At 34.1% G+C, this 24,900-nt stretch overlaps 1 protein-coding gene across 2 annotated transcripts in view; it reads left to right on the forward strand.

Moving 5' to 3' along the window:
- Nucleotides 1-9,932: 9,932 nt before the first annotated feature.
- The window catches only part of LOC128997935 (eukaryotic translation initiation factor 4B), a 66,014-nt gene continuing 51,046 nt past the window's right edge, over nucleotides 9,933-24,900 (forward strand). For both annotated transcript variants that reach the window (XM_054423781.1, XM_054423782.1), the window contains exon 1: nucleotides 9,933-9,991. In XM_054423781.1, the coding sequence (XP_054279756.1) occupies nucleotides 9,979-9,991 (13 nt within the window). In that variant the 5' untranslated portion in view covers nucleotides 9,933-9,978. The remainder of the gene's footprint in view (nucleotides 9,992-24,900) is intronic.

Consider the following 24,900-nt stretch of genomic DNA (forward strand, 5'->3'; position numbering starts at 1 on the left):
ACAGTCATAATTTCCGATGATTTTAAAAGAGTCAACTAAAAGATTATTAACTAATGGAAATACTCACAATTTACATAACAGTCCTATTCCAGTTTAAAGGGTTATTTTTTAACTATCAAACTGCCCATGGACGGGAAATGGTAAGCTTACAATTTAAGTCAACATAAAAAGTCTGTCAGCTTTTATAATGTACTGTACCTAAGTTATTTAGCCAATTTGTAGACAATAAGGTGTAGGCTACTTTAAACTCTACAGAACTCTCATGCTTCCATGGGGAGCAATTAATTATTAATATTTAATTCCTGACAACAGCTGGAGTTTCAAAACAATGTTTGTTTCCCATGTTAATCTTATGGAGAAATACGAAACTTTAAAGGGTCCCAGGGCCTCACTCTCTAATTATTTACCTAAAAAGAAAGTTTCCTGCACAACTTCACGTTACGCTCTTTCCAATGACACCAAAAACATGTCAATCGGTTCAGTAGTTTCGGATGAGTAATTGTCACAAAAATCCTGCTTGCGTATTAAATAAGTACTAGTGGTCGTCCAGTGGTCGAAAATTCGACCAAAAACATGTAATGTATACGTATTGACTATTGGATACTGAAGTATACATCCCATTTATATGGACCAGCTATCACAATTTTTTAAATTAAAAACATGTAGGGGCCTAGTTGTGTTTTTAAGACACCTAAAGTGTGTCTTAAATTCTATTACATACCTTATTTTTTGTTACTGACAAAGTTGATAGGTCATAACAGTTGCTATAACTCATTCAAAAAGTTTGACTTGGTAAAAACATCGTGTATTAGACATAAATTTAGTCATTTAGATCAGCGCAGTCTGCTGGTGGCTCACACCAACTACAACGAATTTAATTAAAATCTGTTGACAACTTTAACATGGGGATTAAAAAGGTTCAGGCTTCTCTATTTTCACCCCACGCTGTAAATAAAACATGTGATTGGAATTTCTTCCATTTGTTTTGATTGTCTGTTTATATTTCGTTGTTATTTCGTAACCAGCATGACAACCCATAAAGCCCATGTTAAATTTATTAAAATTTCAAATTAATTTTTTGAGCTTATATTTGAGCCTATTTTAATTTTTAAAGGGATTCTGCACTTCTACAGGAAAATATCTTTCCAACGGTATGCGTAGATTTTCTCTGCGATGCACACGAGCTGAGTAAAAAGGTTTTAAAGAAACATGCTTGCCTATTAATATATAGATAGATAGATATAGATAGATGTGACTGTGGACCCAATTTTGTACTAAACACACGCTGTTGTTTGATCTCGAGTATAGCCGACCCAGTGTTAGCATCAAGAGGCCAAAAACTAGGAACGTAGCGCCAGCCACGTCCCTTTCACTTTCAGCAATTTTACAACCCTCGCCAACCCTACACATCCAAAGACAGAGAGAGAGAGGGAGAGAGAGAGTAAAACAGCTGTCGAAGTCGATCGGGTCGACCTAGCCTCGGTCTTCAACTCGCTTTCTTTTTCTTCGCCTACAAGCGTTTGAATAGGGGCGCGGGAAAACTACTTGTGTGATGCGGCACGCGTAATACCGGAAAAGGCCTTCGGGTAGTTCTAGAGCGCCGCCAGAATTGGGTCGCTGGAGTCGCGTTTTAGTTGCCACTTTACTATTGAAGACTCTTAAGTGGAAAAAAAGGGTTTATGACGAAATATACCCCCACCGCAACAAACCTGCAGACTAAGCAAATTTCTATTTGCCTGATTGGATTTACACTAAAATGACTTCTTGAAAATATCACAGTTATTCCATATTGAAATAGAATAAATTTAACAAGTACTTAGGTTTGCTGCAACAGGGAGGGTAAAAGTGTGTTTTTTTGTGTAAAATAATAACATTTTATAAATAAATAAATGATTTTTTTCTAATTTGATGCAAATATTTTCATAAACAAGAAAACTACTACAGTTTACTTATTCCCTGGTGTGAGTGAGGGTATACATTCAACTCTAGAAAATACGCTGGTCAACGAACGACAAAGAGCCGCCGATGTCTAGAGTTTCCTTGGATGGGTGGCCGACCGACCGGTGGTCATAGGGTGACGACACAAAGGGGGTGGTAGGCGGGTATCCGTGTCGGCCAGTGAGTCAGTGTTACCGGTGTTACTTCAAAGATGAATTAATGCCCTCGGGGAATCCCGAGGTAGGCGCGGCGCCACCAGCTCGACACTTGTTTCGGTCACTGGTCTTGGTTGATTGTTTCGTTTTCGTTTTACTATCTTTTGATACTTTTACATAAACGATATAGCCATGATATATTACTAATGAAAATTCAATAAGTACATTGCACACTAGGACAGTTCATGTAAACAGTTGTTACTTAAATAGTTTGGAACTCTGGCCACGTCTATATTCTTCATTAGAGTGAACTTAACTGCAGGCTATTCAATATACTGTGAAAAAAAAAACTGTGAATGATTTTATGTACTTGGGGTTTGATAATTTTTTTGATTATTATAGCAAAAACTACCAATCTTTGTCATCCGCGTCATAATTCTTGAGCTAACTACTTCTGCAGTGATATACCTTACGTCACAAAACTGTATTAACCCTAGATCCAGTACCTCTGCTCCAACTAGTATTATAACATTGCCGTCCAGGAATCTTTGAACATATAGTTTGACAATAATTGCATGGATAGTACAGCCGTTTCAACAAGGATTTATTTACTATATGTTCTTAAAACTGAAATTAATTAGAAATACTATTAAAATAAATTAAATTAATTAATTTGATGTGAATTTAGCTTTAGTTAACAACACTCATACAAGTTCATAAACATAAACCAAATAATTTTTTTTTACTAGAAACGATTTGCAGGGTCGTCCAGATGAACTTGGAAATAGTACCATAGATAAAAGGAGTAGACATACTCTGTCATACATACATGTCTATACTCCTTTTATCCTTATATTAGTTCATTAGAAAATCTGAATATACAGTAGTGCCGTGCATTTGAAGTACTTACTCAGAACACAGACTTACTTGAGGACAGTTACACAATAAAACGCAAAGATCCACGGAAGTAAAGACTACATTATTTAGTAAAAAAAAGAACAAGGATGCGTCAGTTAGGGCCAGTTAGACAATTGAAGTACACAGAATTGAATCACCATAGTATTTTCCATGCAACAACGTGAGAGGATAAAACATGTACTTCTTCAATTATAATTACATGTTTCTGTGTAAAACCTATGGTAAAACCGAAGACGTCTACAGACTTTACTAAGAAAAACTTCTCCCCGGTAACACAGGCAATGGGAATTCCTTCTAGACAAGGTTTTCAATAGGCCTACAACAAAATCATAAAACAAAAGATGTTTCTCAGGCTAAGTAGCACACTGTGCACTTCAGCAAATAAATAGTTTACCGAGATAAGTATTGCTTACCAAGACAGCAGTGTCATTGAAGGAGAAATAGTACAAACTAATGTCACCAAAAGTCTAAATTCATTTTTTATTTTATTTTTTTAAGAGAGGGAAAAATAGACAACAAAGCTTTAAATAACCGGTATTATCAATTTGTATTTATCTCTCAATTGAATAAATGTAACGGTAGTTACCTCACCACTGTTCACAATATTTGACCCTCCTATTACATAAATATGTTAGTTAATTTAATATTCAAACTCGTGTACATGTTGCTCGAATTCGAGCAATTTCAAAGTATTACAGAATTTATTTCAAAACGAAAAAAGTAATATTCAATGAGTTTAAAAGAGTCAACTCAAAGATCACCAGTGTGTAACTGCTGGAGATACTCACGATGTATATACAGTAATCAACATTTCCTGTAAATATTTTATCATATTTCATAAATTGGTTATGCATTTTAATGTTTCTACAAATGTGTCCTGACTTATAGCTGCATAAGGTTGTCCATGTTTATCTTATTTATTGATAAACCTATGCATGGCACCACCCTTGTCGCCAGCAGTAAGTTTACAAATTTCAGTAATTTTTTAATAAAGATAAACACTTTTTTGATCATATTAAGGACTTCCTGTTGTCTGTAACAATTTTATTTGTTCAATCGGCGTATTTTTATTTATTTAGCTAAATAAAACATTTATTTCATTGAAGTAAACTAATATAGGCCTATTTATATTCACTGTACTGTGTATAACAAAATATCGATTGAGAAACAAACAATTACACGTAATAAAAATAGCTGCATTTTTATGCTGCGGACCTCGCTAGTCCGCTGCATTGTGATAGCTGAAAATCGTCGGAATGAAAACCGCCGCTACAAGATACAGAAGTTGGTACGCCTGCAGTGCCCTCCACAGCTGCCCGCGCCGCTGGCACTGCCGCTCAACACATCCCCACCTAAAAGACGAGCAAGTGGTAAGTCGGTCGGGAGGATTGACGACAAGTTGGTTTCTCGTGTATAATAATTTAGATTTACAGGCCGGTCAACTGGACTGACGATGAAATAACTTGTCGACGTACTGGTTCTCAGTATTTATCTATTTAATTAAAAAAGACGGTCTAGTGGCAAGACGACCAAGTATCTTGTCGGTCAACTGGTGGCCCCCCATCTGTATAATATCATTGACTTTATATCTATCTACATTATAAAGTGTAGATATAAAGTCAATGATAATATTCAGTTTTAGAAGTTCTTAAGATATTGTAAATCTATTATCTGTTGAAAGTTGAAATTAGTGACATTTAATCTTCTTCACAATATCTAACAAATATAAATATCTGGATATTGATCATCTATAGATATCTTAAATATCCGAGTGAAATGTTTATAATATATTCTATAGATACCTCTGTGCTGTCTGGGATGTTACATTATAAGCCATCCTGTGTTTTGTACTATTTGTTTGTATATATTTTGTAAAATGGAGATATCCGTTAAAATTAATAAATGAATAAAACTTTGGTGCAGTAGTAATTATTTTAGGGTATTTTTGGAAAGGCCGCATTTTTATTAACCTGGGATAAAAATTGTGTTCCCTTACAATAATATAGGTGGTTAAAATAAAATTAACTGTAAGCGCCTGAAGCTTAGACATTTTTTATTCATGTTATTATAAATTAATTAATTACCATTAGTAATGTTATTATAATTGTTATATGATTAGTTAAAATTTCCCCTTAAATTGTCCAACCAATACAATTTCCTCAAATAAGTTAAAGGATTTTTATTAAAAAGAAAATATTTGCATTATTATTATTATAAAAAGGTGTTTAATCATGCATTCAAAGTCAATAATGGTATGATGTTTTTACGGAACGGCTTAACAGTTTTTTTTTTAGGTTTCTTTGGATTGTGCGAGGCTCTTACTTGTGTTCTTTGTTTGAAGTTCATTGTTGGGGATGGTGAGTTTATGTTGTTCAAAGGTTTATTGCGGACATTTTCCATCACGGTTGTAAAAAACAATACACAACGTTTCGGGATCTGGAATCTGATCCCGATGTCATCAGTCTCATTGGTTAGTCCAGGAGCTGAGGGGGTTTGAGCATGCATGAAAGTAGTACGCAATGTTATTGCTGATTATTGTAATATGGACTGTGGTGATCAAAATTACGTATGTCGCCTATTTCAAAAGTGGTCGATAAGGTGGGGTGGGAGGGGGCAAACATGGCGGTTTGCGCTATGCGTTAAAACGCTGATAGTTCGAAAACGGTAAAAGATAGAACATCGGTTAAAACGTCGTTGGAATTCTAAAAATGTGGACAAAAATAATAGTTATTGGGCCCGGGGTCGTATCTCTATAAATAAACAAGTTATTGTATAAAATATGTAAAAATGGACTTTTCGTGTAGTTTTTTAACCGAAAGTAGAATTAATTTGTGAGTGTCGCAAAGAAGTAATATCAAATATCTTTGCTGATAGTTGTAATATGGACTGTGGTGATAAAAAATACGCATGTCGCCTACTTTTCAGGTGGTCGAGAACTTGGGGGAGGGGGGCAAAGATGGCGGAACGCGCTATGCATCGAGACGACTGTAGCTCGAGAACGGTACGAGATAGGACATCGGTTAAAACGTAGTTTTAATTCAAAAAATATTACCAATATAAAAGGTCATTGGGTAAAAAGTTGTATCTTAACTAATAAAAAAGTTATAACAATAATAAGTTTAACAATACCCCGCCGCAGCAAACCTGCCGACTAAGCGAATTTCCATTTGTCTGAATTGATTTTCAGTTAAATATATTTTAATAACATAAGGTTTAACGAGTACCTAGGTTTGCTGCTACAAGGAAAGTAATAAAGTGTGTTTTTGAGAAAAATATTGATAGCTTAGTACAAAATAAATAAATTTGCCAAGTTTGATCAAAATATATCCATAAACAAGCAAACTACAACATTTGACAATAGTCTCCATAAGAATAACATGGGAATTTTAAATTTACAATTTTTTTTATTTTCTCCGTTACTAATAATCGAACAAAAATACTTTTATATACTAAATTATTTGTTTTTTTAAGCTCTTTAAAAAGGTCTAAAGAGAAATCGGGAAATTTTGTGTTTTGAGGGTCAAAAGTGAGAAAAACCAATTTTTACCCCATAAAACCCCCCGTAAAGCCCTGTTCCCATGGTCCGATCGTGCTGGTTCGCGAACTCATTCAAGTTTATCCCGCTTTACACCTTTAAACCAAATTTCATCAAAATCGGACAAAAATTACTCAAGTTATCGCGTTCACGGACGTATATATATATATATATATATATACATGTATAAAAATTTGAACGAATGGTGTTTTTGGCCTCTGGGGACATCAAAATGAAAAAGTAAATCGGTCCCGGGTCTAGGTCTTACCGTGCCACCTACGGTAATAGCTACTTCCCTATAGTGAAATTCGCTAAAATCTACATCGCACAGCTATTTTTTTCGAAAATCGTATGGATTGTTGATAAATAATAGTGTAATTCCTTAATTACTCGGCTATATATTAACTAGATGCATTTTCTTATAAGAAAAAAATATATTATTACGAATACATTTGGTTTAAAATGTAAAACACGGCCTCCAAAATACATATAATACTTGGGGTTTCGCCGCAATCAAATGCATAATACAGACTACCACTAAAAATCCAATTTTAATTATTATAAAGTTGTAGGTCATTATAATATGATTATGTAACAGATTCTTATTCAGTTATGCCAGTTATTCAGTTCTTATTAACAGTTGTGCCGATATCAGCAGCACTGCGCAGCAATTATGACGCAACCTATCGGACGAACCCCAAAGCGTTTGGAGGCCGTGTTTTACATTTTAAACCAAATGTATTCGTAATAATATATTTTTTTCTTATAAGAAAATGCATCTAGTTAATATATAGCCGAGTAATTAAGGAATTAGGTGGAGTCATTGCGAACGGTGCTATTAGTGTTCCATTGTGTGAGCTTTTTACGTTACACCTTTTAGCGAATTTCCATATAGGGAATGAGCTATTACCGTAGGTCTCATGGTAACACCTAGACCCGGGACCGATTTACTTTTTTGTTTTGAGGTCCCCAGAGACCAAAAACACCATCCGTAAATTCATATATATATATATTTATTTATTTATTTATATATGTGTCCGTTAACGCGATAACTCGAGCAAAAATGATCTGATTTTAATGAAATTTGGTACAAACGTGTAAATTTACGTTTATTCGAACGAGTTCGCGAACCGGCATAATCGGACCATGGGAACAAGGGTTTTCCCATTTTTTACCCTAAAAACAAAAAAAATTGCAATTTATCTCTCAACCATTTTGTAGAGCTTAAAAAAAATAATTTAGTATATTAAAGCGCTGTTGTATGCCTAACAGTCACGGAGAAAATTAGAAAAAGTGTAATTTAAAATTCCCATGTTAATCTTATGGAGAAAATGAAAACTGTTGTAGTTTACTTGTTCATGGATATATATTGATAAAATTTTGCAAATTTATTTATTTCATCCTATACTATTGACATATGGTAAAAAACACTTTTTACCTTCCCCGTAGCAGCAAACCTAAGCACTTGTTAAATCTAATGTTATTTAAATTGGGAATAAATATGTCTTATTTATGGAAATGTTTTAGTAAAAATGTAATCATATAAGTTGAAATTCGCTTAGTCTGCAGGTTTGCCGCGGCGGGGGTATTATAGATTATAGTGTTTTGTGATTGGTCATTATTTGTATGTTGTATCATGACTTGGGACTGCTATACAGTGCATATTTTTGACTGCTACCTCCTGTGGTGTATCCCAACTTAGGTTGGGCGTTTGTGTATTGTTAGTTGTAATGTGTTAGTTAAGTTTTTTCACCTGAGGACGGGATCAGATTACAGATCCCGAAACGTTGTGTATTGTTTTTTACGTGTTACCTGGTGTAATGCACATTTCTTCCCTTCTGACTGAAATAGTTTGACTTTAATGAAACACTCCCTTTGGAAAAGTGTAGTCATTCTCGTAAACATCGCTAATGCAATTTACTGTCCACTTTGGGCTGATTAAAATTATTTGATTTTTTTAACGCGTAGCACGGATTAGGGTAACGGAGACAACATACTATAATTCACCCTACCAAAATAACCACATAAAAACTACAATTAGTTTTAGTTTGATTAGTGTTTGTTGATTTGTTGGATGACTTTAGATCCTGTGTTTTAATTAGGCTAACTGTAACATTCAATATTCTTGATGAAACAAATACACTTATCAGCATTTATCGTCGTTATAATCAATCTCCAATCGTCAATGTAGGATTGATATTTACAGGATATGTGTTCGTAGATATCTAGTACTGAATATATGTACAATATTTTTTTAACATTGCATCTAAACATTATATACTGTGAAACTTTTAATATCTATTAAATATCTAATGAGTATCTAAACAGATATTTTACAGATTTCTTAGATAAGATGTTTTAAAAATATATTTTACATGTGGATATCTGTAGACATATTTCAACCACTTTGAATATTCAATGGAAATCTGGTGCTGTTAGGGTCGTTATATCTGAGCTGCCAAATTATTTTCAAGCGTACACGGATTACGTGCATATATGATAAAAGCACGCTGTTTTGCGTTGTTTTTTTTGTTGGAATACTGGTGTGCACAAAAGTAAAAACTGTGCGCCAAAGTAAGACTTTCTGTACTATAATCTGTGCAAGGGAGCCCACTTTGTAGGGTGACTGAAGTAGGAAAAATATTATTGAAAAAATTAGCTCTTATCGTAGTCTTTAGCTATTATAGTTTAAGATGTGCGTGGGGTTGCGCCAGTCGCAATGAGGAAACATTGATTTTTATACATTTACACTTTCAATAAAAGAAACTATTTACTAAAGCGTGCTATTTAAACATATTTTTGAAAATATCTGTCTGATGGGCAGTTTAACATATTTTATGTGATTTATTAGTATTTGCTTGAGGTAGTTGTCATAACAAATTTCACAACTTTACTAACAAAGGGGACTTCAAAAATGTTATGACATTGACATACGATTTTCTTCAACTCCAAGTGTTTGCTTGAGAGTTAGTGTAGTTTATAATTTAACCAAGCTTATCTTTCTGATTGGTTAAGAACAAAATCACGAGGTTTATTCAAGTGTTTTGAGGTTGATATGATGGATTTAAAATTTCTGGGTACCTTAACATGCATTAGGTACCCTTCGTCCTTAAATTAAATAACTCGGACACAGTTACACCTTTATTTAGCTTTAAAATTTGCACCTTGCAATATCCAAATCAAAACAATATTATAAATTTGGTAAACATATTTTTGAAAAGTCTCAATTTATTCAGCAAACCTACAAAATCAGCTAAATTCAATTATTAAGATTTTAAACTGGTTAGTGTAACTATTTCCATATAGTATAATATAAAGTTTTATCTAGTACTGTACAAACTAATAGAACAAAAAAATCGTTTTAAGAAGAACCAATAATCTTCTTATTCATCAAGTCCCAGTCTCTGTCTCTCTCGTGCGCTGCATTTCAAGATGGCTTCCTCAGGTTCGTTTACAACTTTTATTATATTTTATATGTATTTCAAATATTTAAGCATGTTTTTAGAATAATTTATGATCTAATTTTATAGGTTTAACATCTAAAAAGCATTAATTGTATAAGCTTACTTTGCTTTATTCTCTTAGATTGTGCGAACATCATCGAACGTAGACCATGGCTGAAGGCTGGTAGACCTCGTGGCGATGAAATAAATTATAACTTTACATCACATTTTATTTAAACGTATTTGTACAAGTATAACTATTCGAATCCTTATATTTCGTTTAATTATCATACCCACTATTTATTGGGCTCGAGTGTCTATTCAAATCGCCTGATTGTTAGCAACCCATTAGGGTAGTCATCTAGGGCTAGGTTTAGAGAAATGAGGCGATGCTCTTGTGCTAACTCTTGGCAGTATGGGTGAATGAAAATACTTGTTGTGACCTTCAAACTATAGTCCGGCCTATTTTTGGTTTTTTAACTTTCGCTAGAAGATTCGAACACAATACCTAAATTAGCCTGTAAAATGTATGTTAAGTCATAGGCCTAGCCTAGGCTTATCTTATGTAGGCCTACCCCCACTAACACAACCATATGTGTCCCTAAAATGGGTTTGCTAGGACATGAACCCATGTGTTTCTAAGCCTATTCTGAATGCTTATTTGCCTTTGGTAATTTTTTTTTCAGAATTAAGCCCATTAGGTCTTCGGATGGGTACAGTTTCTTAACTGGGCTACGCTAATATTGATTGAAACTGTTGAATTGAAAATATTGATTAATAACCGATAAGTATTTTAAAATATGTCTATTATAAAATTGAACTATCATAACCTAACCTAACCAACCAAACTTGCTGATGGTGAAAAAATCGCATGAAGGTTTACTCCTAATCGGATTGATAGTTTCAATCAATATTTTAGCGTAGCCCAGTTAAGAAACTGTATTGGAGTTATTCTATTCTTTCAAAGTTTGTTAGGCTAACTTAGAATAGGTAATTTATAGGCCTATAACTTACTACCTACTTAAATTTCCATTTATGGCCACACACTTCACTGTGCCTCGGCCAAGGTTATCGTATAAAGTAAATCCGTTTTTAACTCTCCTGGTGTCACTAATTTTTTTTCTGTGGTGTCCGTCGATTTTAGGCAGATTTTGCAGCAATGTTTATTGAACTTTAGGTCTATAACAAATCTACTTTGCAAAATAGGTAGGCTTATATCTTGATACATATTTGTAGAACTAAATAACTTACATGCACATCATAATAAGAAAAAAATAATAATAATAATAATTCAGCATAAATTTCAGTTCTTATAAAACTTAGCCATTTTATGATACCTTAGGGCTAAACTTAAAAGTGCTTGGAAAGGCCTAAATTAGAAAATAAAAATAGGCCTCAAAAATGTACCTGCCCATATTTTTATGAATATATGTAACTAAATGAAGCATCTGAATGAGCTATTTCGAAATATTAGCCTATAGCAAAAAAGAAAATATGAACTTTGGTAAAGTGGTTTATCCCTCCGAGCGTCACTCGTCGAAAAATCGACGCACCACACACTTTGTGTAGTGTCACGCGTCGATTTTTCGACGCACGAACATCGTTTACGGCGAAGGCTCTATGACTGACTGAATTGGATTGAACTGGATCGAGTTTGGTATCGTTCTTTTCGTTATATTCTAAGCTTTCTCCAGAGGTCTGTCTCTAAGCGCTTTATGTTCTCCAAGCCGATCGTAATTGTAGCAGACAGCTGACGTGCGTATTTGTAAACAGGTAGGTTACCCTCGGACCGATGACTGATGTGTTTTATTACGTTTATCATTGTTTTAGTGTTAAAAATCAAAAGTAGTGATATACGTGGTGCATTATAAGAAGATTTAAGTGGTTTTGAAGTGCTGGTTGATGATCCTGAAGAAGTAGGTAGTGATATTGATGTAAATTATCAGCCAGATTCCTAGCTATGGTTAGGCTATGCATTCTTAGCTAAACGCTATGTACTGAAATCTGTTTTTTGCCCATAACTTATTTATTTGCAAATCTACTTCCTTATATTATTATATATCTGTAATCCTCATAAAATTTAGAACAAAGTGGCTATTTTAAAACATTTATAGGCCTATAATTTATACAATTTCATTGCGCGCGAACTTATTTTTTTTTTAATTTTCCAAAATATTTTTTTTTTGCCTAAAAAAATTTGTTGAAACAAATGTTCCTTATGTTTTATGTATAATATTGAAGCCCATGATTTTCCAAACAAAATGGTATATAGAACAGTAGAATTAACATTGTTTTAAGCTTCTCAGATCCGTTTTAATAAAACCTTGCAAATGCGCCAAAAATAGGCGGACATTAAGGCCTAAACTATGGACACTCGGAGGGTTATAGCCTACTTAATTTTTAGTAGGTATAGCCACAAATCATTTAAGCCTTTGAGTGCTACGCAACGATATACCGGTATCGTTTTGCATAACACACCTGAAAAATACTTCACAATCATATCGTAGTCGGTAGTCTTAACAAAAAATACATTGCAACGATATATCGGGCCGGCGCGACTTTCGATCATGTGAGTTTTAATGGGCATATCGGTTGACTCGGTTGTTAAGAGGCCTATAAAACAACCATGATTTCAATCGATTTCTCATACGATTGGGACAACATATATCGTTACCGGTACATAGCACTTTTGGGATGAAAATTTATACTTTCAACGATTTTTATTCTTGCGCACTAAGTACGCTTTGCTCCCACGGAAAGCCTGGCACTTTTCAGACATAGGCCTAGTTAAAAAAAACTGGCACTTTTCGGAAAGTACCGGTGCCAAAATAAATTTCTGGCACCCAAAGGGTTAGATATGATAGAGGAATAGTCGCATAATAACTCACTAAGGCCTATTACAATGACTAGCTACTGCCTTTACAGAAAACCTTAAAAACGTTGACACAAACACTTAAAACCAACAAGTTAGGCCTAATCACTTAAATACTAATAATGAAAATCACTTACTCCTTACTCATCACTTCTACTTACTTCGTCATTTAAATTAGTGATTATTTTGTACATCTAAATACATAGTCTAGGCCTAAACAGATGCCAAATAAAATATATTTTCAATAAAGCATATAACTTACAGAACTTGTAAACAACAACAACAAGAACAATACGCAACACAGCAACCAAAACATGACTTGGACTTATAACTACGTCGAAACGTTATCGTCAGTCCTTTGTCTCATAGGCTAGTTAAACCTTTATAGTTTGCCATCTCTTACTTGAGATATTGTCAATTTGGTAAAGGCTAATTTGTAACATTGAACACATATAAATATTTACAAAGACATAAATTAAAACAACTAAATATTTATATCTGTTCAATGTTACAAATTATACCAAATCGACAATATCTCAAGTAAGAGATGGCAAACTAAAGTTTTAGGTAGCCTATGAGACAATGGACTGACCTAGGTCTCCGCTATCAAATGAATTGGATCGTATGTTGAATAACGATCCAGAGGCTATATCTAAAAAAAATTCTTTATAGTTCTTTAATTGTTTTACGAAATTAAACGTCTATGGTCCAAGGACTCTTGAATGCTAAGATGGTGGCATCAGCCACACCTGAAGTGGTGGTGATGCAAATTGTTACCCACTTTAGTGGCGACTCTTGTAGATATTAGAACTAGGCTAAAATTATCATAGCCTATTTTCTATCATTGGTTAACACTATAACCGAAATCCCTGTCTGACAGGCACACGGGAATTTTCACAAATGCATGTTGGCAACATTGTTCACTTGGGGGATTCCATTCCCTCAATACCTTTCCCCCTTTTCTTCCCCTACCTTTTGATATAGGCCTATTGTTTGTTCATTTTGCGTGGGTGCGGTGACCTTGACAGGTTAGGCTATCTGTTCATAACATGCCCGTCTCAGAAGCACAGCGTTAGTGTATTTTAAAGCGGGGTCTCACAGGCCCAGGGTTTCGGTTTGTGTGTTTCTAAGCGGGGTCCATGATTTTCAAATGGGGTCTCACAGACCGGGGGTTTCGGTTAGCGTCAGCCTGGGTAGGGTTTTGGTATTAGTGTTAACTTATCACTCTTTCATAGTCACAAGAAATGTAACTTAAGTTTAGGCCTAGTCCCAGCTGACAGCCATACTGTATGGGTAACGTCTCAGCTAACCGAATTTGATTATTTCTCGAAATAACCAAAAGAAACATTTCCGTCACAGCAAACTTAGAGACCTATTGGATTTTTGCTATAAATGTCCTTAAAGCTTGTATGATTTAATCCTTACAACATTATTTTTAGGCCTTAGAATGAGTACTTAGTTTGTAGGCTATGTGGAAGATATTAGGCCTAAACACAGAGAAGTAATATACGGTACAGAGAATATACACGCTTATGGGACAACTGTGTGCTTTTAGCTCTAGTATGTTGGGGCGGGAATGTACTTGTAACGATCCAGGAAGAGCTTGAACGGCGATGACTACATAGTGTTTATCAGTTGTAGCGCACAGGGTCTTCCTACAGCGTGAGCACTGTAGTACAGTCCTGCCATAACTTCTGTGCGTGCGGATGGGTCGCTACTAACCGAATTTAAACATTCAGATGCCAGCAGTTATATAGCAGAGTTTGGGTTAGTGGTGAGTGAGTCACACTGAGTAGCAAGACATAAATGTTTTCACAAAAGTATCCCTGCCAACCCCCTCACTTAGACCCGACCTGCTCTGGCGCGTGCACAGAAACTTTGGCTGAACTGTATGTGATGGCGAGGGGGGAAAATGAGCGGAAGGGAACGACAAATAGAATTTGCTCTAGTCATCAGCGACTTGTGCTAGGCACCACTTTTAAGTTAAGTGTACCTTTGAATGAACTGTAGCCTATAATCTGTTACTTCTCTGTGGCCTAAAATGTTTAAAAAAAATTTTAGTGTATTATTAAAGCATGGTATGGGATGAACCAATCCGTCAAATTCAACCAAAATATAGGCCTAGCCATTAACCAGTAGGCTAAACTTGAACAGTGTACTTATTCTCCATTAAATAACATAAAAATATTAAATAGACAGTTTTTTTTTTTATCGTGAGTAACCATTAACTGTACAATAACTTAACGCTTCAATATAGACCCACCGGTGCTATAAATAATTTGTTCTCCAAGCCCCAAATAATGATTGTAATTTAAATTGGGTATTATTTTTTTAAGGGTGAAAATCTGCTTAAATGCAACTAGACTAAGCTCCTACTCCCTTCAAAATAAAATTCCCCCTTTTTAGGCAGCTCTATATGAGTTAGTAGTTTGTATAACCAAATAATGTCAGCCAAAATCAAGAACAACTTTACGTTAAATAATTTAGTCAAACAAGGTTCTCTAAGGCCAGTCTCACACAGGCAATTTTGAGTCTAGTAAAAGTTGCCCAATTGATAGGCGGACTGTTGCGCAACTCACTAGGAGACTCTGAAGTCTAGCGACAGTCGCGCAGGAGTGTGCACACAGGCGACTGCTCAAGACGCAAATTTGACATTGCAGTATGGATTTAAATGATACAACAATAGTATGTACTATGTTATTGAAGTTTCACGCGTGAAAGAAGAATAGGATTAGAGGGTTCAAATCTTTCTTAACTGCCGATCTTTTGTAAATACCTCCTCCCACAACGTCTTCTTCAAATTTATATCAGAATAGTCTTTCAATGGCTTTAAATATAAAGGCGGCTTCTTTTCAGCTTGATAAATTAATTGTTAACTTCCTCAGCACACAAACTCATACTTATAAATTCACTTTTTCCAAAAGAAGTTTGCACTACAGTTAAAAGTTTGGACAGCAAACACAAGTGCTATTTCCCATGAGTAGCCGACTGATACTGTGCGACACAGCGACACTATAGTTGTATGCGTGCACATGTAGACTTGTTCAATGGATACCAAGCCTGGAGCGACAGTCCCGGGCCAATTGAGTAGCAGAGCTGTCTCTGGCAAATTGGGTCCGGGAACAACGGTTGCAACAGTTGCGTGACTGTCCCTCGACTGTTTCCTTTGTAAGCGCACTCCAATTTAAAACAATGGTGAACATTTGGGTCCGGCAACTGTTGCTAGACTCAAAAGTCGCTTGTGTGCGCCTGGCCTAAGAACTTGTCGGATGAGCAATATCACAACCTTAGTAGGGGGATATATTCTTACCACAGTAACTTATTTATCGCCAATTTTTTTCACGTTGATCTACTTTTATTCTATAGGTTGCTTTTAGGAACCTTTTTAGCTGTTTGCAACAGTTAACCTAACTGCTACACACAAGGTCAGTTTAAAGTACCTACAGTATATAAAACATAACTCAAATCTCCTTTCAAGTCAATCTATCACTGTTAACTTGGTCAGCGAAAGTACTTTGTGACGCCAAACTGCCCTTTGTGACTCATGATCGGAACAGAGTAGTTACTTAGCAAACTCATTCAAAAATTCATTGGGTCACATGTTGTCCCAAAGTTGATTAAAATCTAAATAGTTTTTACAATATTTTTTTCAGTATTTAATAGTTTTCACATTAGTACAATAGCCTAAGCCTATCATACCTCCAGACCCAGGCAATATATGTATGAAATTCAATAAAAAATGTTAATGGAACTGGTTTTTCCCGTTCTTGGAGACTAAGAACAAAACAAAATTAGGCTGCAATTTTCTCGAGTGGTGTATTGTATGGTATATATATAATGAGGTTCTCTAGCCTATAAATTAATTGGGTTGTTCTTTGGATTTCTTAAGTAACCTAGAAGTCCAAGTCAAATAATACTCTTTATTTGTAAGGCACACATATAAATGTACAGTATAAAATAATACTCAAATCGCTTTTCAAGTTCAGATAATGCTGGTATTTAGTTTAATTTCCTAAGCATTTAACTATTAACTTAAGTAGCCTACTGATTGGCATAAACCAATTAAAATCCAATATTTTAAACGATCAGATATATTAATTTATTTACAACAATAACAATTTCATGTGGCTCTAATTGGAGAAAACCAAGAATGGTCGAAAGGTTATGATAATGCAAAATAGAGTATTAAACTTGCCTAAAAGGAATGGGCAGGAAGCATCATTGAAATCTATCTGTATCCACATATTTTTAACCTGTGTACCGGTACCTTAAAAGATATAAATTTACGTTATAAGAATTGTGCTACAGTATTTTTATTTCTCTTTGTTTTTTGAGCTATTAAATTGCTTTGCTAAATTGGAATAATTGGTAGGCCTACTTAATTAATCAATTTCTTTTTCTACTGTTGTCTGATTTAATATTTGTTAAGTCTGGTGTAGAGAACCCGGAAATTAGATTAGTCTGGGTCTCTTGAACAGCTTAAGTAATTTATAATTTAAACAACACATTTTTTTGCTTGTAAAATTAGTTTCAGTTCATACTACTGTAGTACTACTGTACTACTGTGTGTAGTAGTAATACAGTATACAGTACTGTACATACTGTACTGTATTTATAATACAATCAAGCTATATCTTTAATTATTTTTATTAATTTTCCATAACAATAAAGCACCTTCAATTCTTTTTAGAGAATAAGAGTAACATAATAATTCCACGATATAATTAAAAATTTGATAATTTGGTTCCAAAAAATTTAGTCAAAAACCGGTCCAAAACTCAAGTTTTTTAAATTTTTTTTTAGAAATGTGGGACTTTTTAACAGACTTTGTACCTACTCCTTAGTTACTTACTACCTTCTATCATTCCATTTATATCAATCATGAGCTGGGTTAGCTGATATAGTTACATAATTCTTGAATAATAGTTTCTTATTTACTTTTTAGCTTCACACTATTTTACACTGATGCCTATTACATTCCTAAAGGAGATTGGAAGTTGGATTATGCCAATCAGGTTTTTGAGCAATATTATAAATATCATAGTCTATTAAAATGCTTTACATTTCTGTGGGCACATCTGTTTCACTTGGCTGGTAACTTGTTATTAAAGTCAAAGCTATCATTTGTTTGATGTTAAAACAAATAAAATAAATAAAGAAGTAGATCATGCTGTAGAACATAATCTACCGATATAAGGCTGGAAAAATAAAGTTTTTACGTGCTCTAAACTACTAAACTTTAAACCCATTGATGTGTACCTATTATTATGCCTGGAACATGTCATATAGTGGGCTTGCAAAATAATTAAAAACGTTACATTGAAAGCAAAAACAAAGTAATTTAATATGGGGCCTACAATCATTGTTTAATATAAATTAATGCATACCTATCTGTTATTATACATTTCCTATTTTCCATATAGGCTATATCCTAGGCCAATTACATTTTATTAGATCTGTTTTTCAGAATATATGCGTGCCTACTCTTAAACACAGTATTAAAATTTGATATCAACATTATTATCGAAAAAACATAATTTAAGTGGTTAGTACAATTTCAGGTCAATATCAATATGCTTTTTCCACAATGCACAAATGTCAATGGCATTGGACTGACTCATTGGCATAAATTGCAGGAAAACTTAACATTATTTAATGAAGAGTGTAAGTGAAGAATAGGACTGTATTATGGTTAGCTTTACTAAGGAACACAATTACATTTACAATCCTATTTTTAAGTTTGGATTTGTCAGGCATTAGTTTTTTAGTATTACATAATGTAATTCCACAAAAATTCTAGATTTTTTAAACATATCTATTTGTATACCAGTATATTGTCTCTTGTTATTTATATATGTTTTTCATACATATAGCCTATATCTATTTGTAAACAGTTTCAACTTTCACTTGTGATTATTTTATCAGCTGTATGGCGTGATAGTTTAATTACATAAGCTGTCGGATTAAAGTCTAAATAGAGACCACGTTTTTTTTTATTTAATTACTGTAAAAAGTATTACAAGATTGACACTTATAATGTAATCACTGTGATAATTTTTTATTTTCCTTTGTAATTTTGGCGAGTGTGTCTATTTTATTCAAATCCAAGATGTAAGCAGAAACTGCGATATCTTTTAACCAAACAGGTTTTTCACAATTCCTACCTAAATGCAGTTCCAAAAGTAACTATTGTGTTACATGTTTTGTTGGAATACCATATTCAAACATATCAGTTAAGGAATAGGCTACATAAATTCCGTCAAGAGTTTTTTTTTTAAACTGCATGACAAATATTGTAAAATACCCAAATAGTCAATATTGCAGTTTCGGGGTTATTGCCATGAATACTTATCATGACCCCTTTTATATGTGTAGGCTATTGTCGAAGTTGACTAGACTGAAGTAAGCCTTTGGGTTTTAATGGCAGGTAAATTTTAAGATTTTCGTCAGAGCTGTAAATAAAACAGATGGAGAGACTGTTTAACCCGTGTTGCGTTTGGCAAACATAAAAATTGGCTATACACTATCGTTTACATTTGAAGGCTTCAGCCAGTGTCATCACTACATTCTAGGTCTTCCAATGAGAGCGGCGTCAAATTGGTATTCACACTATTTACATTATAGTCTTTCTGTTTGGATATGATATCCAGCGGATTAGGAGCCTTCTTGGAACTCAACTCACCAAGCCGGCCGGTGATAAACAGTGACTCACCTACCATCACAGTCCCACAGATCTAAAACAAAATAAATACATATACACCCGTTGTAGAAGTCAAGAATTAATATAATATAGCCCACTATATTATATACAGTAACCTACAGTACATACAGTATTATATCCATGGGAGTTACCTTCATGGAGGTTACATTTTTCAGTTCAGTCACTTGTAAAAATCCTAACCTATAGACTCATATATCCAGAGTTTATGTTTTCTTTTAGAAAACAGGTTTCTCCCAAATTAAAAGTCGAAAGTAAAAATTTTAGCATATTACATGCATTATTTGTTGTACACATGGAGGTTACAGAAAAAAATATACACTTTGCGCAAAACGATGTTCTGTTTATTAACAGCACGTAGTACACATGAGAAGAAAAAATCAACAGAAAACTAAATATGGCTGACACCTTCTCCAAAACTCCACTAATGGACAGTGCTGCTCTCCAGTGAGCATTATTAGAACTTTTATGGTCCATGGAGGTTACATCCAACCTTGTGGACAACTTTTGTGTTTAAATTAAGCGTTTTTTTTTTTTCTGTAGAAAACAATGAGGGGCAAAAAATTCCACTTAATTTAAAGTATTCACATTGTGTTTGGACTTACTGTTTTCTGTTTTTCAAGTAGAACCCAAACGTACAGTGTAAAACACAATTTATTTTAACTTAAAATTTAAAAAAGGCGTGGGACTGTGATAGTAGGAAGAGTCACTGTTTGTCACCGGCGAGTGGGGCGGGAGGGTGAGTTGAGTTCCGAGAAGGCTCGTAATCCATTGGGTATTATAACCAATGTAAAGATTATAGCTAGGTACCGTATTTAAAATACCAGACATATATTATGCCCATGCTACAATGTTTTATCCTCAGTGGGGAAGCCGAGACTGACTGGTAAAGCATCTCAACTAGGGGTCTCAATCCCGGGATCCCGGTCGATTTTTGATACCTGGAAATCCTGGGATTGGTGACTTTTAATCCCGGGATTAACGGGATTGCAAAACCTATGTTTATATTGATTTTTTTGTGAATTTGAGGACTTTTATTTACGGAAAATTAATAAAAATAGTCCAATAACACTTGAAACACATATACTCTTTATTTTTAGGCTGATTACATGAAATGGTATAGCCTATAAATGACCTTTTTTTATTGGAAAATTTAATTATCATTAAACTCAATAGGTGAACGAATGTAGGCCTAAATATATGTTTCAGTTTTTAGACGATGTGGATTTACTTTCTGTAAATGCTATTTCATTAGTTAGAACTTAATTACAGTAGGCCTAAAAGTATTTTGAGTTTTACTTTTGACATTAAACGTAAACAACGCAATTCTTGTAGCAAAAATAACATTGCAATCGGAAATTTAAGTATTATCATCATTTAAGCCATAAAATACAACTATAAACGATTATAATCTCATTATTAAGATTGCTTATATTTAGGGTCTATAACTTTATCTTCGTACAATTTGGTTATAAGTGTGGTGATTAAATTTCTTACAATCTAAAATTACATTTTTCATACACACGCTACTACAAGCAGATGGTTTATTGTTTTACAGTATCTTATCTTGTTTTATTGCTGTCAGTCAAAATAACATTTTAATGATACTCGTGATTTTTCCCATTTTATCTTTTTATTTTAGCTAGCGTGGTGTATAGGCTACGTGCGAGTGCGGTTGCTCACGATTTTTTAAATGTATTTATTATATTCTAGAATGACATATTGACATTTATACACTGTAAATGAGAAATACGGGCGATGAAAGTTCCGCGTGGTAATATTTATTTACTTAGAAAAAGGAAACATTACGCAGTGTAACACTGGTAAGGCCAGTTTAAAACATTAAAGTACTCAACGAGGGGACCACTCGCTTATTTAAAATGGCTAAATCATAATATTATACAATCCCGGGATCCCGGGATCGGCTGAGACGAATCCCAAAATCTCGGGATTGGATTGAAGCCCGGGATTGAGACCCCTAATCTCAACTTAGTTGCCAAATATTAGAATTGGCATTTGACACTGCTCTCGCTGGTAGACCTAGATTGTAGCCATACACAATTGTGTTTCAAACTTATTATTATACATCTATATTATTATAATATTTAGATTTTTATCACACTACTACTACAATATAAATTAAACATATTCCCCAATGCAATTAACCCTGTGAGGGCAAATCACTTTATTTTAAGCACAGTACGGAATTCCAAACATTTTTACTGGAATGTTTGGCTAGACGCTGTGCTATAGAAAACACAGAATCCACTTCATGACTCAGTCTATTCCGGGATGAGTGCTTGGAATCTGCTACAGTTTTTTTGTTTATCTTTTTTAAGTTCATCAGTATCCACTAGCTTAAATAGTGCCTTGAACTTTTGACAATAATATGTTTGTCAGTTGTCTGAATGGTGTTTTGTTTTCTTTTTTCGTTTTACAACACTTGCGGTGATATTGTCAAACAACACCAGTACTTACATTAACACATATATTGAGTATTGACTTCAAAAACACGGGGCATTATGGTAAAAATTGTTCGGTTAGGCCTTTGTAGTTTCCCCTTAGGTATGTAGGTAACTTATTTGAGTCTCTGTCTTTAATATGTGTGTGTACATTTTCAATAGACCACTTTTTGTCCCAAAATTCCCTTTGAGTTCCCAATTTTTTTTGTCATTACTTCAACTTTTTAAACTTGTACCTTCAGGGTGATTATTATAGTTGTGTGGTTTTAACGTTGGTAGCATTGCTAAACAATCAAATGAAATCAAACAGCTGATTTTTGCTTGTTATCTTATGTCATTTCAATATTTGTATTGTCTAGTACTTAATCTGTGTCCATAGTAGGCTTACAATAAATGAATAGACTTACAAAAAAGGAATGTTTGCGAACTGTGCAGATTTATTTTGAAAACAGTAGTTCAGTTCGGGCAACGTATCGTGCACTTGGTCCTATCTACGGACCACATAATCGTCCATCAGTCAGGTATTCATACTTTGGTGAATCGGTTCCGCACTAGAGACACTAGTTGACAATAAGCACCCACAGAGACGCCGCTCAGTAAGGACCGAAGGTGCTTTTGGTGCTGTTGTGTGTAGTGTTGAAGAGAATCCAAATGTGTACCTGTTCATCACCGTGCACATTAATTAGTGATCTGTCCATCAACTCTACGGAAGATTTTACGAAAGGATCTAGGCCTATAACCTTACAAGGTTCAGCTGAATTTAAACGATTTGACTATCGCAAGAGTCTTAATTTTGTTGAATGGGCTCAAAATAAGATGGTACTCTCGAGACACAGCTTTCACAAGCAAGATTTTTTGCAGTGATAAGGCTCATTTCTGGGTATGTGGGTATGTCAACAAACAGAATTGCCTTTTTTGGAGTGATATATGATTCCAACAAGACTTGCCCCACAGCATACGACACATTGGTCTCTTGAGAGAACCGTTTGGTGAACACATCATCTCGTATTGAGGTAATGTTAACTGGCCTCCACGGTTGTGTGATATCACGCTGACAGACTATTTTCTGTGGGGATACCATACGTCAAGTCTCAAGTCTACGCCACAGACAACAGACCACAGAGTCTAAATGACTTGGGAAATCAACGATCATCGAGTTATTGACGTAATACACCCCCAGCTCCCCCAGATGCTGGAAATGGGGTTTGAAAATTGGGTCTTAACACTCTGGTTAAAATAAATGCATTTTTACGTCAATACAATATATTTTTCTTTGTTTTATTTTGTTTAAAAAATTGTACCACTTAAAAAATCACCCTTTATATATCACTTTTTTAATGTCTGTAATACTATTTTGTGTCATGTAACTCATTTCTAACTAGGTTTACATTTTTTTTAATTACTTAAAGATTCTTATTGTATTGTGTAGCGGGGGTCATTGTGGGAATCGATGGGTAATTGCGGGGAAATGGGAATTATGGAGGGAATAATTGGGTAATGCTTATGGGTAGAGAATTGCTGCATCTGGACCAAATTTAAGCGTTATGAATCTGCTACCAATAATTAAGTTAAAATGGAAGACTGCTGGGGCAGAGGGACTGAGATCTTTTACCCAGATCAGAACACTTCAGCAGCCAGCTATGATTTATGCTAATTGAATTAACTACCTAAATATATCCTTCCAAACACTAAGTACTGAAAATAGTGAATTGGTTGCTAATACTGCTGAGTGAATTAATTTGGTAGGAGACTTAATTACTAAAAAGGAAATATCTATGAATTTAACTGAGAAAAGGTGGAGAACAATCTGTGGACATGTGATTAAATTTCATGTTTGAAATGGTCCGATGTGAGACACATCCTAATTTAGCTATTTTTTTTTTTTTGCTTCCTAATTTAACCGGACATTTTAATTTATCTATCTATTCCTAAATTAACATTATAATCTAAAACTTAGCCGGTTTAGTAATGGAGTTGCTGGGTCGTTGATGTTGCTGTGAGACGAGGGACCTTTTGGAAGAGATAACTTGATAACTTGTTTATTTTACCTGTGAAGGTTTGGACCAAAGGTCCACTCCACCACCATCACAGGCTACAAAAACACATACAAATTTACATTTTGTGAATAATAGCCTAATATATTATGTGAGTAGATCGAATATAACAAAAACTTCTACTTATAAACTAAAATAATTTTCATCTAAAGATACAATTTAACAAAACTTGTCCCTAAAAACTAAACATCATTTTCAACTTCTATACAAACAAAATTGTTCTTATGGAATAAACATAATTTTTACAAGTTAACATAATACTTACAATTCGGTAAATATAAGTTCAAAAATAAACTAAACATAATTAATAAACATTATTATTACAAATGCAATTATAGTCTCAAAACTACCAAAATAATACAACATCAATATATATCTTAAAGTTTCATTTTATATTTTCTTAATAATACCGCATCACTTTCATCTTTATTCTGGCGTACTTCTTTTTCCATAAAGTTTATTAATCTAATTGAAGTGACGTGAAAAGATCAATTGTACATAACTGTTCTATGAATTGGCAATTGTAATGTTATACCAGCATAGCGAGTATTTTTCATATGTACATTACTCATTTTACAATAACTGTCATAAATATTCTGGTTTTTTTATGTTTATGAACTTTTACAGATAGCTTTAAAACATTTAATTCAATTTTCTCCTTTATTTTTAAAAGTCCAAGATCTTTATAGTAAGGTGTTACATGTTGATCCCAAGCTAAACTATAAATGTAACGAATGCACACATTTTGTGCCTTTTGTAACTTATTTGTTAATTCATTATTCAGGTCGCAATAGGCTACATTTGC

This window comes from Macrosteles quadrilineatus, unplaced genomic scaffold (assembly GCF_028750875.1).
Source record: "Macrosteles quadrilineatus isolate MER2022 unplaced genomic scaffold, UCM_ALF_1.0 Scaffold_7__1_contigs__length_78375512, whole genome shotgun sequence".
NCBI classification, from domain to species: Eukaryota; Metazoa; Arthropoda; class Insecta; order Hemiptera; family Cicadellidae; genus Macrosteles; species Macrosteles quadrilineatus.